This window comes from Atheta coriaria, unplaced genomic scaffold, assembly GCF_025399875.1.
Source record: "Atheta coriaria isolate IRGN ID8LTWV9N9 unplaced genomic scaffold, Caltech_Dcor_3.1 hic_scaffold_5_pilon, whole genome shotgun sequence".
In the NCBI taxonomy this organism is placed as follows: domain Eukaryota; kingdom Metazoa; phylum Arthropoda; class Insecta; order Coleoptera; family Staphylinidae; genus Dalotia; species Dalotia coriaria.
The window spans coordinates 3,572,166-3,589,147 of NW_027045447.1; the positions used below are offsets into that span (position 1 = coordinate 3,572,166).

General features: G+C 38.3%; 7 protein-coding genes across 7 annotated transcripts; 3 read left to right on the forward strand and 4 right to left on the reverse strand.

The window, feature by feature from the left end:
* Window positions 1-124: 124 nt before the first annotated feature.
* cos (kinesin-like protein costa) lies at window positions 125-3,038 on the reverse strand. Its single transcript, XM_065303762.1, has one exon. The coding sequence runs from the start codon at window positions 3,036-3,038 to the stop codon at window positions 228-230; it is 2,811 nt and encodes a 936-aa protein (XP_065159834.1). The 3' UTR covers window positions 125-227.
* A 323-nt stretch (window positions 3,039-3,361) lies between these two features.
* On the forward strand, window positions 3,362-4,496 carry mRpL19 (mitochondrial ribosomal protein L19). Its single transcript, XM_065303769.1, has 2 exons — window positions 3,362-3,553; window positions 3,610-4,496. Exons 1-2 carry the CDS (start codon window positions 3,502-3,504, stop codon window positions 4,422-4,424), a joined length of 867 nt encoding a protein of 288 aa, XP_065159841.1. The 5' UTR covers window positions 3,362-3,501; the 3' UTR covers window positions 4,425-4,496.
* On the reverse strand, window positions 4,416-6,397 carry LOC135792943 (KIF-binding protein-like). The gene is made up of 5 exons (XM_065303767.1): window positions 5,876-6,397; window positions 5,554-5,811; window positions 5,298-5,500; window positions 4,801-5,238; window positions 4,416-4,737 (listed from the first exon to the last, which is right to left on the reverse strand). The coding sequence occupies exons 1-5, from the start codon at window positions 6,346-6,348 to the stop codon at window positions 4,541-4,543; spliced, it is 1,569 nt and encodes a 522-aa protein (XP_065159839.1). The 5' UTR covers window positions 6,349-6,397; the 3' UTR covers window positions 4,416-4,540.
* Window positions 6,398-6,623: 226 nt separating this feature from the next.
* mRpL48 (mitochondrial ribosomal protein L48) lies at window positions 6,624-7,462 on the forward strand. The gene is made up of 3 exons (XM_065303770.1): window positions 6,624-6,826; window positions 6,892-7,152; window positions 7,209-7,462. The coding sequence occupies exons 1-3, from the start codon at window positions 6,731-6,733 to the stop codon at window positions 7,374-7,376; spliced, it is 525 nt and encodes a 174-aa protein (XP_065159842.1). The 5' UTR covers window positions 6,624-6,730; the 3' UTR covers window positions 7,377-7,462.
* Window positions 7,374-10,553, reverse strand: frtz (WD repeat-containing and planar cell polarity effector protein fritz). The gene is made up of 2 exons (XM_065303763.1): window positions 10,138-10,553; window positions 7,374-10,039 (listed from the first exon to the last, which is right to left on the reverse strand). Exons 1-2 carry the CDS (start codon window positions 10,218-10,220, stop codon window positions 7,522-7,524), a joined length of 2,601 nt encoding a protein of 866 aa, XP_065159835.1. The 5' UTR covers window positions 10,221-10,553; the 3' UTR covers window positions 7,374-7,521.
* Window position 10,554: 1 nt separating this feature from the next.
* sip1 (septin interacting protein 1) lies at window positions 10,555-14,073 on the forward strand. The gene is made up of 9 exons (XM_065303766.1): window positions 10,555-10,818; window positions 10,900-11,426; window positions 11,481-11,641; window positions 11,706-12,111; window positions 12,177-12,433; window positions 12,720-12,916; window positions 12,976-13,197; window positions 13,261-13,467; window positions 13,532-14,073. Exons 1-9 carry the CDS (start codon window positions 10,710-10,712, stop codon window positions 13,918-13,920), a joined length of 2,475 nt encoding a protein of 824 aa, XP_065159838.1. The 5' UTR covers window positions 10,555-10,709; the 3' UTR covers window positions 13,921-14,073.
* On the reverse strand, window positions 14,012-15,712 carry LOC135792944 (pre-mRNA-splicing factor RBM22). Its single transcript, XM_065303768.1, has 3 exons — window positions 15,499-15,712; window positions 14,754-15,436; window positions 14,012-14,698 (listed from the first exon to the last, which is right to left on the reverse strand). Exons 1-3 carry the CDS (start codon window positions 15,550-15,552, stop codon window positions 14,149-14,151), a joined length of 1,287 nt encoding a protein of 428 aa, XP_065159840.1. The 5' UTR covers window positions 15,553-15,712; the 3' UTR covers window positions 14,012-14,148.
* Between the last annotated feature and the right edge of the window lie 1,270 nt (window positions 15,713-16,982).

Consider the following 16,982-nt stretch of genomic DNA (forward strand, 5'->3'; position numbering starts at 1 on the left):
CGAGTCCTAAATGCACTTCAAATTGTTAAGAAGATAACATTTAGATTACAACAAAATATACGACACTCCCATATCTTTAAAACCACGAATCATTAGTTCAACTAATAAAAAGAAACAATTAATATTGTTGATATATGGGTTTAATATTTGTTTTAAATACAATGGTTATGATTACTCGCTAGATTATTTACAGAATGAGTTAAATTCGATTAAAATCTAAAAATCAATCACTTTTTCGCTTGAGTAATAATAATCTTATTCTTTTGCCGATCAACAATCGCTTGTTTGGGAGCAGAAGTAGCCAACAAATGTCTAGACAGTGCGTCATGCCTACTAGCTGTAGCAATTCTTGAAAATCTAGCAATAAAACTGCCCTTGTCTCCGTGTTTACTCGTCGCCCCTGCAACTTGCATCGAAAGCGCAGCAGCCGCAGTTTTCGACTGACCCAACACCCTGGAAACCACTCGACTACCACCGTCATCATTGGCGATATGTCGCATAACAACACTTAGTTTATCTTCGTGTTGTTGCTGCATTGCTATGATACGTTTTTCTGAGTCTAAACGAACTTGTTGCAACGTATGGCTGAGATTCTGAATCCTCGTGAGATAATTCTCATTCTGACATTCAGTATTCATCATCTGCACCTCTAACTTCTTACTACTGTATCTTAAATCTACAACTTTGTCAAAATACTTATGAAGAAGCACGCGCATCTCGTGATCTTTGAGTTTCATGAGACGTTCCAAAAGAACTTTGTCGGTCATTTCATGACTGGTTGCAATGACCAACTCGTGCCCACACATTAATTCATTCTTATATTCAATTGCTAAATCGATCGCTTCAATCGCCTCTTCGTACTGGATCATTTTACGCTCCTCAATTTCGTTGATAATACTCCTCACACTTGATTTACCATCAAACTTACATCGTTGTTCAATGAGTAGTTCTCTTGTGCGTCTTAAATTTCGTATCTCATGACGAAGAGCTTCCAGATCATCAACGGGTGTAGTAATATCCCCGCGGACTTCCAGCCAGTTGTTTGAAGTCACCAGACAGTTTTCGTTACTCGCTGGACGTCGCGGCATCGATTTCAACTCATTTTCGAGTATTAATCGTTTCTTTTCTTCTTTTCGCTTCGTTTTCTTTAACTTTTCAAGTTGTTTCCGAGAAGTGTGTAGACTATTCTCCAATTCGGACACTCTCCATGTGCTATCTTCAGTTATATTCCTTATAGAATCAATATCACAAATCTTTTGTTCAATGTCCGACAACTCTGCGCGACATTCTTTCTCTTCGGCATCATTCCCAGTTACCGCCAATAATCTCGTCTGCAGTTTTTGATGCTGATGTTTCAGACCTTCCAACTTTTGTTTCATTTTATCCCTCGCGTGTGTTTTGATACTTCGATGCTTATGCAACTGCGCTTTTAACTTCTCCTTCATGGTGATGGTGTGCTCTAATTCGTTGATTTGTTTCTGGCAGCCCTGGATTTCCACTTGAATCTGCCTAAGGTGTTTCTGCTTAGTTTCAATTGAGTCGTTGTCGACTTCGGCGATAGTAGCTCCGACACTTTCATCTTCAGCGATTTTCGGTGGGACTGTAATCTGATTATTCGCCAATTCCACCGAATGTATGCTATTACGCCTACCGCGCGCACCTTTCTCGTGATAACTGTTCGTTGAACTTGTAGCGCTTTCTTTGGTCGCGCTTGGAAGAACATTACCAATGATTGTCTTCGCAATTAATTTCTCAGTATTCATGCGAAACGTGCTCAAATACGCTTGTAATTTATACTGAACATTCTCTGCTTCATCAGCGCTGTCACTTTCCTCTTCTTCGTCTTCACCTTCAGATGCTTCGATACTATCTTCAGCCTCACCTTCTTCTTCAATACGCTCCAAAGATCTCCTTGGTTCGCTAGTATCACTCAAGCATTCTTCACACTCTTGTTTAAGCATTAGCCATTGTGAGATCTGCTCCATGTCCGCTTGTGAAAGGCAATTTTGTATAATGAGCTTTTGAAACAATTCTTCAGCGTTCACAACCAGTTTAAACAACTGATTCGCAGCAAATTGTAAACCAAACACGTCGAATTGCTCTTGTACAGTATCATTGCTTGTGTATGAGTTAATAGTGACTAAGTTTTTAATCATTTGTACCCTAGTAGCTAATTGTAGGGTATAGAAAGTCTCAGGCAAATCTTTCAAATAAGGAGAAATGCAACCAATTAATAAAGTTTTTGCGCGTCCACCAAATGAGTCCTTTAGTAGAGTAGTCAAAACTGATTCATTATATGGCACCTGAATTGGGTACTGACTGGGTGTGGTGAGAGCAATAATACACTTCTGCAGTGCTAACAAACCTGAATCTGATGGAATACTCTGTGGAGCTCCAACATTGTCAAACACAAGTATCTTCTCACTACTTGCCAAGTCTGCAAAACTTGCTGTTGACACCCTGTGCTGAATCAAATTGTCCATTACCCACTGCTGTTCCAATGTAATAGTAAACAAAGTGTGTGCACACTTTGGTGCTATATTTGTCATCCCCAACTGAATGAATTCAAATGCATCACTGATTGTTTTGCATTCCACACTTCCACAGGATAACAAATCCTGCACATTGTCACCACAAATCTGAGACCATGTGATATGAGTGGTGAAATTTCTATCTTTGTTCTTTTCAGTTCTGATGAAGAGTTCTCTGATGAATCTTGGAATGATTCCATAGTCATATTCACTTGAGGCACAGTTAAAACCAGGCCCAACTAGGGTGTATGACTTTCCTGCTTGTGGTTGTCCTGTAGTGACTATAGAGACGTCACATCCCTCGAGGAGAAAATTTAACAATGGCGCTACGACGCTGTTGAACAACCCGCTCTGGGTGCATTCATGGGGCAGTGCATAATTGACTGGATATGTTTGGGAGTTTCCTAGCTGAATGGTGTTGTTACAAGTGTTGGGATGCACACAGATTATGTCGCCATTCGGTTTCACTGGTAGTATTCGTATGGCCGTCTCGATGTTGATTTCCATGATGTGGTGTTATAGTGAGTGAAGAATCGGTTGAAACATCGAAATTGTTTGCTAAAGTTGTTTGTAACTTTGATAACAAAATACACACAACACACACAAAAACAAGCGACATAACCTCTTGAAGGCAACGGTCAATCACTCTGCATCAGCAGCGACAACCAATGGAAATGCATCGAGATTTAAAAGATGTAGCAATACCATTTAATTCATGGTAGGTACTAAATTATTCTTTGGCGATTTTAATAAAATAATTTTTTTTAGATATTTCATTGATATTTTTCTTTTTAAAAAAATTAGTTTCACCATGAACTTCATACAACTTCTGCTAAATATTATCGTTTGTATGATCTGTATAACCTCAGTTAATCATAAAATCACACATTCTGCTTTTTGCATCCTTCCTGTACGTTTTCTACACATTTCTCTCTAATCCTTGGAGGTTTATCCTTCAGTTTGAGAGAAAATGCTCAATTTAACACGATCCAGAACGCGCTTTATAAATATCACCAACAATGGTAGTTAATAATTCAATTTTCATTTATAATCAAATTAAAATTATATTTTTTCATAGCAATACGATCCCTTGCAAGTCAAGCTGAAGAAAGTGTTAAATTCAATTCTAAGCAGGAACAACTCCGCAAAAGCACCGTAGAATTACGTCACATTTATCCCGAATTTTTACCGGATCCAAATGTTGCATTCAGAAACTCTGTCAGGGAAAGTCTTGAAAGAGAAGACATGTTAGCAAGGAGGACCCTCATTGACATCCCAGAGTTTTATGTGGGAACCATCATGGCAGTCACATCTTCAGATCCACACACACCAGGAAAACACAACAGATTTGTGGGAATCTGTATTGAAAGGACTGGTTGTGGCCTGAGAGCAAATTTCACTCTAAGAAATGTCATTGATCATCAAGGTGTTGAGATTTTGTTTGATATGTATGATCCGACCATTCAAAAGATAGAAGTTTTGCGTCTCGAAAAACGTTTCGACGACAACTTATTATATCTACGCGATGCGCTGCCAGAATACAGTACTTTTGATACCAACATGGAAGCGGAAATTTTACCAGAAGGCACTCCAGTGCCAATCAATCCCATTAAAGTAAAACTAAAGCCCAGACCATGGTCAGCAAGATATGAAAGAATGAATATAAAAGGCATTGAAAAGATTGATCTGCCAGAGAAATTCTTTATCAGAGCAAAGCAGCTTGAGAAACCATATGAAAAGTACGACTTGATGAAGGAATACATGAGAACAATTCCAGAGGAAGAACAAACTGAAATATTCTCAGAGATTCAAGGCGAATTGAGCAAACTGGAATTGACGCGCAAGAAAATGAAGAGGAAACGCACTTTTGTTAAACCCACTAAGTTAGCATAAACACACAAAAATAAAATGTATTAGCAACTTATGTATGTTTAACGTTCTTAATAAATAATTATTACAACCAAACGATATGCGATGCCATCTTCTAGTTGCTTGAAAGTAGTATGAAATCAATTTACCTGTCCTTCACCCAAACCGGGAATTGCATCACCTTGTGACAGTACATCGTTGACATTCGACAATTTCGTGTGACTTTCTTCGTCTATTTCATGCGGTAAAAATTTACCTACATTTTCGAGCTTGCTATGTATCTGATAAATGTTTTCTATGCGCTTCTTTACACTTTCAGGACTTTCCTTTGCAATATCTTTGGAGGGACACAATAAATTAATTAAAACATAATTTAATAACTTAGAAACTCTACACTTACTCTGAAGTTTGTACATTTTCTTCAAATTAATCCCCAAAAGTTCAATTTGAACTTCAGCTAACTCACGAAGCAGATCGACACTCACCGCGACGTAACACTGAGGTCTTACTTCTTTTAGAACAGTGCTAAGTGTTTCCAATGCATTGGCACGTTTTTTATGCACAATGTATTGCGCTTCCAAGTCAGGTTCGTAAAACGCAAGGAACCTGTACAATTCACTCAGGTCCAAGACGCAGTTGACGTAAATGTAGGGGTGATCACGCAAAGTGTAGTAAACACGCGCACGTTTCAACCAAACCTGTGTGTGTTGGAAAAGATGTCTGGCTTCGACGATTCGCTGAATAGGTTTAGCTGGGACATTCGCAACTATCACTTCTGAGTTACGAAATTGTATTGCTTCATCTAAAGCGGGTTCTTCACTTGAAAATATTGCTGAATCTTGATGAAATGTTTAAGTTTTAAATATATAACTACTATTATTGTTGTATAGTCCTTACCTTGCGATACTAAAGGTTCAGGATCATCGAATATTTTCAAACACATTTGATTAATATCTTCACAACGACTCACATCAAACAACTTTAATCCGTAGTAAATCCATCCGCGAGCTAATTCTGCTTGAGCCCTGCCTATATCCGGATGGTCATCAAGTCGTCCTTCAACTCGATCAAGCGCTGAAGTAGCCGCAGATAAATAATATCTAAATGTTTCAAAATGAAAACTTTGGCCGAATGCAATTAAATATAGTTTTACCGCGACGCAACGAAGTCCTTACGGACCAAATACAATGACGCAACACGTGTGCATCGCATTGCCCAGTCTACAGGATCACAATCCTCAAATTCCATTTCCTTTTCTAAGATAATATGCTGCATTTTGGCAGAATCAGTCTCTAGACCAAGTTTGCTGTAAACCCAGCTCAACATTTGCAAATTACTTATATAAATGTTGTGCATTTTTGATTTGGAATCTTCATTGTTAATCCCTCCAATCGCAAAAAGTTCTTCGGTCCTGAAATAAATAGAATTATAAAATCTTCTTTGTAAAAGCATAATATCAACAAAGAGCAAATTACGTGAAAGATACGACATTCTCGGGTACATCAATCACAAGTATTCGCTCCAAAAATATTTTGGCAGTACCAAAATCTTCTAGTTTGCTAAGGATGAATCCCAAGTGATTTACAATGCGCATGTGCAGGTAGCATACGAATGGATCTGCCTCAACGCCTATTAACACTGCCAAAGACTTCTTCATTTCTTCTTTGGCTTCGGTGAATTTTTCAGCACTCAAATGTATTTTACCTTCCTCGTAGATCAAAGAGCATTTCATCACGGTAAGTTTGATCCAGTCATCATGCTGGTCTTCGCTCGTTAACGACTGAAGCTGTTCCTCGATGCGAGTGAGTATTTTTTGAAATTGTTCATTGAGTGAAATGAGAGCCTTTTCAAACGCCTCCTTATTGCCGGTTGGCGCCTGGGAAATGTTCTTCAAAGTTTGAAACATTTCGTCCAGCTCCAAATAAGCAGATTCTAGTTGAGGGGCCATTTTCTGATGTAGACCGATTGCTGTTTAATAAAGTGACGTTTAGACAAATAATTTCGTAGACTTAAAAACAGGATTTGTGTTTGTTTCATAGAATATTTGATATTTGCCTTTTCCAAAAATTAACTGTATATGTATAGGTAAAAATTCAACTAGATCTTTATTGCTGTTGTCTTAAATAATTCGTTTACAATTGTAATGATTTTAGATTCATCGAAATTATGCAAAAAATATCTTTGAAACCATTTAAAAGTTGTTCAAATGATGTAGGCAACCAACTACTAACCACAGAATACACATGGAATGGAAATCACATAACCAACGTTTCAAAACAATCGGAAATATTGAAGATTATTCAACTTAAACCACAATAAATAGCCATACAATGAATGCCTTGAGATTGTTAATAAGAAAAAATGCACGCAGCATCAATTTATGCAGGAAATTCTCATCAAATATTTATGAACCACCTTATTTGGATGTAAGTAACTTTAATTCATATTAAAACCTTAAACTGTAACAACAATTTGTATGATTATTTTAAAGGCACTAAAACCCGTCGTGCCTTTGTATGATTCTTTAAATATAGAAGTGAGGGGCTATGACTATGCCATCTTAGAAAGTTATCAGGCTTTGATAAATAGCATTGCAAAAGAAATGGAAATTGATGTTGAAGAGGGCTGGGCACTGCCACCACAGGCAATGCAAATTACAACCCTCAAGCCTAACAGTGATATTATTAACTCACAATATAATTTGAAAATCTACAGAAGAGTATTGCAATTGAATGATGTTTTTACAACACAAGTAAGTTATTGAAGAATCAAGCAGTAAAAACATCACAAAAAACATAATTCTTTCAGTTGCCAACATTATTAAGAGCAATTGAAGCATCAACACCTGCTGGTGTCTCAGTAAAAGTGGAAAAACACGAATTCCACCACGAAGAAGAGCGCTATATCCCAGATAAGGATTTGCTCACTTTAAAACAGGAACTTGATGAATTAGGTGGCGCCAAAAAGTCCAAGTAGTAAAATATCTTCAGTGTATAAAAATAGGCAAATACATAATATAAATTAACATTAAATATCTGAATAAATAGAGTTTTCATATGTAATATTCGTTGTTCGTGAAACGAACTAATACGGACGGATTATTGCGTAAATGTCAAATAAATCACACCACACCAAAATGTACCACAGTAATTTTCGGCTGTGGTTGAGGGGGCGGGCTATCATTCGAATCTCTACGAATTGGTGTGAAATCTTTTAAGTATTCCTCATTAGGATGACACAACGGCAAGCTATCAGCGAGTTCTTTTTGTGGATCCATTACATGCGCAGGCGGCGGATGTCTTACAGGACGTTTTACCTCTGGCACAATAAATGCCGTCACCGTGTCGGAGAATTTAACTTTGGGTTGTGGTTTCTTCAGTTGGTTTTGTGTTATTCCACTCGATGAAGTATTGGCATTGTTACCATTTGTATTCGTTGTACTCGCGCTTACAACTTGGGGGACAGCAGTCTGAGGATTGAGATTTGCAGGATTTAGTGGGTGTAAAATATTAGGAATTAGCGGAATGGTGGTTTGTGGCAATGGAGGTGTAAGAATTCTTGATGTATGTGCAGGAGTCGACCCTAACCCTAGACCTGATCCTGTAGTTACACCCAAATTGGGATTTAAAACACTAGCAGATACCGATCCAATAGGAATCGGTATAAATCGATTCTCAGATTGTGTGTTTAAAGTATTAAAAACTGGTGTGTTTAGAGTATTCAATGTGTTAATATTAAACCGAGGAGGTAAAAAAGGGACTCTTGGTGGTGGTACGGGTGTAATATTTGGATGAAATGGTAAAGGATGATGATTGGCGGTTGTAATTGGAATACCAATACTATTAAAGCTTGCCATGGGTAAAGGAGGTGTTGGAATGGTTGACTTACTTGGTAATTTGATTTTTGGAAGGTCTATATTAGGAATGGGCGGAACGTAGGCTGGTTTGTAAGTTTTCGGGACAGGATTGTTGAAATTCGTGCTGAGATAATCACTATTTTCTTGAGTATCTTCACGAAGAGATTCTTCTTCGCTTGATGAGTCAAGACATTGAGAACAAGATGTACGGGAACAATTCGAAGCTTCACTTGAACATTGACTGAGAATACTGGACGCTTGCGCTCTTGCAGCGGCTGCCATTTCAGTTTCACCCAGATCCACAGCAATGTGATGTAAATCCATGAACAAATCATGATGTCCCAAGTCAACCGCCAGAAGAAAAGCGGTTTCAAACATTTTCGTTCGCACTAATTGATGAAAAAACCTTCTTGTTAGTGATTTCACTTGCAATCCGTAAGTGTGACGGACTTCTGCACTCAGAGGTACAGGCGGACTATGATAACTACCTAAAGCTTCCTGTAAAAGCTTCGCGGTGGTTTCATTCAGTGGTGTTCTCAAAATCTGCGCCACTATTCTTTGCAGCGCATTAAAAGCTGCTTCATTAAACTCCCAAGACAAAAGCAAACTTATCGCTTTGTCAATTTTATGTGCATGCAGGTACATCTGAATCAACGAGACAAATCTCAACGACTCCTTTACATGCCTCACCAGAACCAATGGTCCACTATCCATCGATATAAAAATGTCACCGGTTCCCCAATAGACCGACTCAACCACACGTTGATCTTCAAAATATTTCGAAATATCTAAAATCCCAATCGGACCTTCGTCGTTATTCATCTGCACTGTGAGGCAGTTTAAAGCAATGTCATAATACTGCAGGTACCCCCGTTCGTTCATAACCACCGCAATTGTTTCGCTCTCATGAAACGTTAAGTACGTTGGAATGAATGAATTTTTAATGGTTCGTGTAGAACCACGATTCCTGTCTAGCAATGCCAATGAGCCATCAATGCATCCAATCAATAAGAATGATTCATTGTGACTTAAACTTGAGCAACATACCTGTGTCTGCAGTGGCATCAATGTAACCATGTTTCTTTTTAGTGTACTGCCAACTAACTCCAATACTGAAACTTCTACAGACACAGCACCTTTCTGACTAACCTTCTGTTCAACCAGAATCAAACTTCTGTGTGCTTTCTTGCTCACAATGACTTTGATAGGTTCACCTTCAGTTTTCTTATGAGATAAAAGATCTGGTCCTCTAGAGCCAATCCAGTATAAATGGATGTTTGCCCTCTGGTGATCCTTGGCAAGTGGACTCCATGGTTGTGGGTGATCATTCTCTGCTCTGCCCCAACAAACCAACCATTCACCATAGACATTGATATTTCTTCTAAAGGCACTTTCAATTGTCCACTCTTTTGAAATATCACTATATCCTATAATTTTATTGTCTTTGCATGATGCAACCACCTGATTTTGGTTGATGATTCCATCCACAATGTAATCTGATTGCACCTTTGGAACAAGAGTTTTGTCAAAGTTGATTTCAGAAAGGTCACCATTCTGACTGAGTTTTACATTGATAATAAGTCCTTTTGAGAGTAAAAATTGGATGAGGTTATCTGATTGGTTATAAGTTACAATTGTGTGAAGTTGTAAAGCTTCTTCAAACTCTTGTAGCTTATCTCTGAGTTTTTCAGGTCTCTTGTTTGGAAGGATGACCTTAAAGCCTCTTTTTGTGAAGTAGGTTGTTTTACATTCAGTATTGCTTGCATCTTTTCTAGTTAAAAATCTAGAATTATAAGTTTAAAGTAACGATAATTAAAAACAATAATTGTTATTTATCTCAATTGCTTTTGTTTAAAAGCAGTAAATATGTTTGATAATTACTTTGTGCTGGTAAAATCGCTTGGCGATATGAAGATGTCTTCGTGTGTGCTCCAAAAATGTATTTCGTTGTATAGCGATACCATTGTCGCATAATTCTTAGTTTAGCACTTAACTATTTGTTGTTAATAAATTGTTATTGAAATTAATAGAAAAGATAAAAACTGAGAGACGCCATGGTGCTACCACATGTCATGACCTGACTGACATGTTTACTAATGTATACAAAGTGTATGCAAAATAATACAAACTTATTGAATAATTGCTAAGTCGCAAATTGCGCAAAAACGGATTATTTAAACAGTAGTTGTAAACAACTTTTTTTTAATAAAGTTACCTTATTCATATAGATTATATCAGCAAAATGTTTATCCACTTTTTTAAATTTGACTAAAAATATTGCATCATAGTTGACAAGTTTGTCATTGAATGAAAACTACGTTTAGGTTAAAGCTGTTAAGGTGTACGTTCAGAAATCGTTAAACTATGAAGGCGAATAAGTTTATTAAACACAAACAAACGTAATATATAAGAAAATAATAATAAATACTTCCATTGTTTTAATATTTATCACAATGTCGGACGACGAAAGAGAAAAGTTCGAAATAACAGATTATGATATTGAAAACGAGTTCAACATCAATCGAAAACGCAAAGGAAATTCTAAACACCAACAAATCTACGGTAAATACTAAACATATTCGCCTTGTTTCATGTGCTTCTATTATTTTATTAAATTAATCCATAAAATATTTTTAATTCAAGGAATCTGGGCTGATGATAGTGATGAAGAGAATGATAATAACTACAAAAATAAACCCACAAAAGCAAAACAAGCATACACAGCACCAATTGGCTTTGTTGCTGGTGGTGTACAACAAGCAGGCAAGAAGAAGCCACCCATTGAAGAGCATAAGAAGCCAGATGAATCAGATGAAGAAGAACAACCAACAACTTCATTTAAAAGAAGCTCCAGTGATTCCGAGGATGAATCAACTGCAAGAGTTGGCTTTGGTGGTGCACAAAACACATCAGAGATGGGTGGTGATATAGCTGGCATTAGAAATAGAAACAGTTTCAATCCTCAGTTTATGAACAGAGGAGTTGGCACCTGGGAGAAACACACCAAGGGCATTGGAGCAAAACTATTGCTTCAGATGGGTTTCCAACCAGGGAGAGGTTTAGGCAAAGATTTGCAGGGTATATCAGCACCAGTTGAGGCCCACTTGAGAAAAGGAAGAGGAGCAATAGGGGCTTATGGACCAGAAAAAAAAAGTTCACTTGCTCAACCAGTAAGTAACTTTTGTGTTTACCATAAATATCAATTTCATTATATTTTATTGTAGGATATTATTATGCCCAGTGAAGAAACATCAAAACAAGATCCAAAAGAATCAAAATGGAAGAAAGATATCTCCAAGAAAACTAGATATTACTACAGAAGTGCTGATGATGTTATAGAAAAGGGAAAGAAACCAGGAGTATTCAAAAATGCAAACAATTTAAGGTAATTTAATCTTACTATTAATCTCCATGAAATAAATGACTAATATCTGTTATATACTCTTTAGTGAATTAAGTAAAGTCAAAGTTATTGACATGACTGGCCCACAACAAAGAGTCCTCAGTGGCTATCACGCTCTTTCAGGCTTGAAAACACCAACAGGCGTGGAGAATTACGAAGATGTGCTGCGTAAAAAGTGCACAAATTTCGCACTACCCGAAATTCAGCATAATTTGGATATTTTAGTGGACATGTGCGAGCAGGATATTATACGAATCGATCGCAGCACACACTACAACCAGGACCGCATCGTATCGCTGGAGCAAGAGGAACAGGGACTCAAGAAACTGCTGATCAAAGAGGATGCGGACATGAAAAACCTTCAAGATGTGCTGGATATCGTCAATCGGCTGGTTGATCCCGCCTCTGGGCTGTCGCTTGGACAGGTGGCGACTAGTTTCAAAGCGTTGCAGGTAAAATTACAGTTGAAGAAAAGAAAATGTGAAATTAAACATAATTTTTGTGTTTTGCTTTGTAGCGTGATCATTATGAAGAATACTGTCAATATGAACTAAGCGAACTGGCACCAGGCTTGGTGGGACCGCTGCTAACGTCGGCGCTGGCCAATTGGCAGCCGCTGACGCAGCCGACGCTGTACTTAGACGTATTCCGGCAATGGCGAGAACTTTTGACGCCGACCCAGCGTGGGACAATTGAAGGTAATAGTATGGGAATACAGCCGTATGATAGTCTCTTATGGCACACTTGGGTGCCCGTAATAAGAGCGTGTGTGAGGTAAGTTCGCACCAATTTAACTTACAAACCAAACATAAAACCTATAACAGCCAGAAAGCAAAACGAAAAAACTGTTACTCGAACTTTTACAATTATTGGAAGAGAACCGAATTGCGTGTGGAGAGTCCAATGTGTCGACAGTTTAAGTAGCGTTTTAGTTCTTATTATTCTTTTATGTTTTCAAATTTGTTCCAGAAAATTAAAAATTAAATCAAATGATTTTCTGAAACAAAACTTATTTACAAATGCGTGGATCATAAGCTATAACTTGTAACTTTTCTTGTAGTAATTGGTCAGCACGCGATTCCGACCCATTGATCCAAGTTCTAGATGAGTGGATGCCGATATTACCACAATGGATTGTCAATAACATTCTCGATCAACTCGTCATACCAAAACTTGTACAAGAAGTGAGAATATGGGATCCTGTGACGGACACAGTACCGATTCATACTTGGGTGCATCCTTGGATTCCATTAATGGGTTTGTTTTATACGAAAAATTTTGTTAAATTAAAGATTAAACTAATTTTTCTGTTTTAGATACAAAGCTACACGATACAATTTATCCGATAATCCAAGAAAAATTGGGAACTGCCTTGACGAGTTGGCATCCATCGGATAAATCCGCGAAAATTATGCTTAAACCGTGGCAGAGAGTTCTTCCCGACGGACAATTTGTTGTGTTTTTAGTCAAACACATTGTACCCAAACTGCAGTTATGCATACAAAATTTGCCTATTAATCCACACCAACAACATTTAGGTAACGAGATTGACAAGCACCACTAAGGAACTTGTAAAACTAATTTTGAATTTCTATTTATAGAAGCTTGGAATTGGGTTATGTACTGGAATGATATGATATCAGTTGGAAACATGACTCTAATCCTTGACAAGTTTTTCTTTCCAAGATGGCTGCAAACTTTAGCATTGTGGCTAAATCATAACCCTGATTATGTACAAGTCACCGAATGGTATTCCGGATGGAAACGTATGATGTCTGATGAATTATTAGCTCAACCAACTATTAAAGGTTACAAAACAAAACAAGAAACACGTTTTTAACAATATTTTCATCTGTGTATCTTTTTTTATAGATAATTTTCACAAAGCGTTAGAAATGATGAACCGCGCTGTCGGAAACGGTCATCAACCAGGCGCTAAAGAGTCCGTCTCGTACCTGACTAATATTGAAACAACATACGCACCACCGCCCCCACCTGCACCAAGAATCGACTCCATGTCGGAGGCAGCGCGTGTTGCCTCCAACATTCCGCAAGGTTTCAAAGACCTGATTGCAAAGCGCTGCGAAGAGCGCGGAATACTTTTCGTGCCTATATCCAATAAATATCACGAGGCGAAACAAGTCTATCGCTTTGGCTCGGCAGGCACACAATGCTATATCGACCGCAACGTGGTTTTCTACAGTACAAACAATTCTGCATGGTTGCCTACATCGCTGAACAGATTGTTAGACATGGCTTAGGTGTTCAATAGCCATTTTTAGATGACAGTAATTTTTAATTATGTTTTAAGATGATTTAAGTAATCCGATTGTAAAAAAAAAACAATTTGAATATCTTGAGTGATTACCTTTTGTTCACTCGTCATTTACATAAACATAAATCAATTAACTTAATTATTTTATAAGAATGCGCTGGAAAGTTTCAAAAATTATTACTTGCACTTCCTACATACTATTTCTGTGAAAGGCTTACTCCTGACAATCTGCGTGCAGTTGCGTCGCGCCTAACCGTGCCGGATCCTGACTAGGGTAATGCACGATTTTGTTACCTCCTGGACCTGGTGCATCCGCACTAGTTGCAGTACTAGTCGATGGCCGAACTGTATTAATATCCGGCGGCGGGAACGTTGGCAGTCTCGGTGGGTTAAAGTAGAACTGCGGCAGTGGTGGCGGCGGATACATTGGCGGAACAAGCAAAGAAGGCGGCGGTGGCATGTTGGGCAACGGAATATGCCCGGGTTCCAGGTTGAAGAAATTATTACTCAACTCTGGCAACGCCCCAGGCAAACCAGGCACCGGATCAAACATTTCCAAGTTCTGAACCGCGACTGGTGCACCAGAACGACCTTGAGATCGACCCCATTTGATCGTTAGACGACGACCGCCTAGAATTAACTTGTTGAACGTTTTCTCAGCGGCGTTTTCTGCTGCAGGGCGAGTGGTGAACTGGACAAATGCGCATTGTTGCTTTGCTACTACGCTGAGTGAACGTATCTCGCCATATTGATAGAAGTGATCCCTGAAAATACATAAATTAGGTCAAAAATTAACAAATTTCCTACGAAATGCAATACCTGAGATCCTGTTCAGTGAGATTACCAATATTACCAATATACAAAGTTGTAATTGACCTATCATCTGGCGGCGGTAGTGCAGGCATGGCCGCCGCTCGTTTCAGAAGTTTATCTGCCACTGGATCATTCACACCATAGTACCTATCTCTAATATTTTGATCAGCCAGTGGATCATCAGGATCAGTTGGTTTTTCATGTCTGTATGGACATTCTTCTCCACGCCGACACTCACCCTTTACCCAGAACGAACACACATGCGGCCTGTTCCGCTTGTAATATGGCGCCGTGCGCGCTAATCGCATGAGAACCTCATTGGGTTCATTAATTTTACTACCTGAAAGCATGCCAGCATCTCCCTTTTCCAATTCATTCTCCATGTTTTGGATGTAATATTCTTTGTTAACATCACTTTTTGGAACGTCGTCTTTCATTTTGAGTGCTGCATCACGCACTTGTATGGGTAAACCATACTCAAGATCGAGCAGACATGTTTGACAAACATTCTTCAATTTGCTGCAGGTTTGACATACCTCAGTTTTCTTAAAACGCATTCGCGCGCCTGGACACCAGCGGAAGACAGTGAAAGGTCGCGCGCAAATCTTGCATTCTTTGCCGAACTTTTCTTTGGTCATACGGATGTAGGGATTGTCGCCCAAACATGTTTGGCAAAGAATAGGAAAGTCCTAAAGTGGGCAAATTTAGAGGTTAATTTTGTTCTCTTGGGATTAGTGAGTAGAATACGTACGGAATCTTCCCAGTTTTGACGATTATAAGTGTTTGTGGTTTTCGATGTGGCCATCTTCACTGATTACTATTAAACACTAGTTTTATTATTATTTAATGTTTTAGAGTCAATAAAAACGCAGCGCTTAATACAAGAACGGCACAAATGCCATGGCAAGGCTTAGTGCCTAAAGCGTTCACTACGAACAACAAGCGCTGTAGCTAGAACGATTACGTATGCAACCCAACTTGCAGATCAAAATCAAAAAGAGAAATCGGATATTTTGATATTTCATATATAATATTACAACAGCAGAAATGAGAACACTACGGTGTGTGGAAGGCAAAACGATCAGAGACAGAATCAAGAATGAGGACATCAGAAGAACGTGCAAAATAGAAAACATTACTGAATGGAGCGAAATGAGAAGGAACGAATGGAATGAACACATAGAAAGAATGGAAGGATCGAGAATAGTTAGGGTTGCTAGAGACAACTCTCCAAGAGGAAGAAGATCACTCGGTAGACCAAGAAAAAGGTGGAGTGATCACTTCGGCCAGGCCCACTGAAGAAGAACAGGCAACAGTGCCTATTTTGGAAGAATAAGAAGAAGGAGAAGAAGATATATAATATGGATTATAACATCTAATTTCTTCGCAACTCTTTCTTTGTATAAAAAAAAACACAAACCGAGTCACCAGTCTACCCGAACCAAAAACCAACTAAAACCCGTGGAACCTCGTGCTCTACCCTTTTAAACCTGTGGGCTACCTGTAAAAATTAGTGGAAGAAGCTGTAAGCTGCATGAGCTTAAGAACACCGGTAGTAGTGGAGGGGACTATCAAATTACCTGTCAGATAAAGGCGACAGAGGAGCCTCAAAATTAGAATTATGTGACTATCATCGCGTTTAAAATGAGTTATTAACACTGTACTTATCACATCAAACAGTTGGTGAAATATTCTTGTCAATATTATTAGTTGCTTTAGTTTATGAGAAGATACAAAGCAAAATCGCGTTTGAATTATATACAACCTATTCAATCTTATCATGAATCATGAATCGTTCACTAATTGAAGGTTGCGGTGCCCGCTGTTGCTCACTGACGTTCTCTGACGCTCATTGACGCCCATAAATTGGCAGTTACCAATTTGCACATTCGCCAATGTCTACAACTCTATCTATAGATCTATTCATCCATAGTTATAGAGATTTATTTCATTCCATTACTATGATCGAGGAAATTCACCTTCATCTAACTACACCATATCTGTACACACATTCAAAATGAATCGAACCACAAAACGCAACATTTCCGAAAAGCGCAAATTGTAAAACATCAAAACAATTACCCACTAAATGGGAAACCCATGTACTTAAAAGCCTATTAACCATGCACATATTCTTATAATCTTGCGACGGTGTGCATGTTTAATTATGTATCCAAGCGGTAATAAAAGTAATGCGATTAACACGTGTGTTGAGAATGAACAACATGTGATACG

Excerpts from the sequence above, each read along its gene's own strand:
- cos (XM_065303762.1), bottom strand. The coding sequence starts at position 3,038 with ATGGAAATCAACATCGAGACGGCCATACGAATACTACCAGTGAAACCG.
- mRpL19 (XM_065303769.1), top strand. The coding sequence starts at position 3,502 with ATGCTCAATTTAACACGATCCAGAACGCGCTTTATAAATATCACCAAC. Across the intron at positions 3,554-3,609 it reads TATAAATATCACCAACAATG|CAATACGATCCCTTGCAAGT; the intron begins GTAGTTAATAAT and ends ATTTTTTCATAG.
- LOC135792943 (XM_065303767.1), bottom strand. The coding sequence starts at position 6,348 with ATGGCCCCTCAACTAGAATCTGCTTATTTGGAGCTGGACGAAATGTTT. Across the intron at positions 5,812-5,875 it reads GAGAATGTCGTATCTTTCAC|GACCGAAGAACTTTTTGCGA; the intron begins GTAATTTGCTCT and ends TATTTATTTCAG. Across the intron at positions 4,738-4,800 it reads GAAAATGTACAAACTTCAGA|ATATTGCAAAGGAAAGTCCT; the intron begins GTAAGTGTAGAG and ends GTCCCTCCAAAG.
- mRpL48 (XM_065303770.1), top strand. The coding sequence starts at position 6,731 with ATGAATGCCTTGAGATTGTTAATAAGAAAAAATGCACGCAGCATCAAT. Across the intron at positions 6,827-6,891 it reads ATGAACCACCTTATTTGGAT|GCACTAAAACCCGTCGTGCC; the intron begins GTAAGTAACTTT and ends ATTATTTTAAAG. Across the intron at positions 7,153-7,208 it reads ATGATGTTTTTACAACACAA|TTGCCAACATTATTAAGAGC; the intron begins GTAAGTTATTGA and ends TAATTCTTTCAG.
- frtz (XM_065303763.1), bottom strand. The coding sequence starts at position 10,220 with ATGGTATCGCTATACAACGAAATACATTTTTGGAGCACACACGAAGAC. Across the intron at positions 10,040-10,137 it reads AGCGATTTTACCAGCACAAA|ATTTTTAACTAGAAAAGATG; the intron begins GTAATTATCAAA and ends TTATAATTCTAG.
- sip1 (XM_065303766.1), top strand. The coding sequence starts at position 10,710 with ATGTCGGACGACGAAAGAGAAAAGTTCGAAATAACAGATTATGATATT. Across the intron at positions 11,642-11,705 it reads AAAAATGCAAACAATTTAAG|TGAATTAAGTAAAGTCAAAG; the intron begins GTAATTTAATCT and ends TATACTCTTTAG. Across the intron at positions 13,468-13,531 it reads AGCTCAACCAACTATTAAAG|ATAATTTTCACAAAGCGTTA; the intron begins GTTACAAAACAA and ends CTTTTTTTATAG.
- LOC135792944 (XM_065303768.1), bottom strand. The coding sequence starts at position 15,552 with ATGGCCACATCGAAAACCACAAACACTTATAATCGTCAAAACTGGGAA. Across the intron at positions 15,437-15,498 it reads GTCAAAACTGGGAAGATTCC|GACTTTCCTATTCTTTGCCA; the intron begins GTACGTATTCTA and ends TGCCCACTTTAG. Across the intron at positions 14,699-14,753 it reads CTCACTGAACAGGATCTCAG|GGATCACTTCTATCAATATG; the intron begins GTATTGCATTTC and ends ATGTATTTTCAG.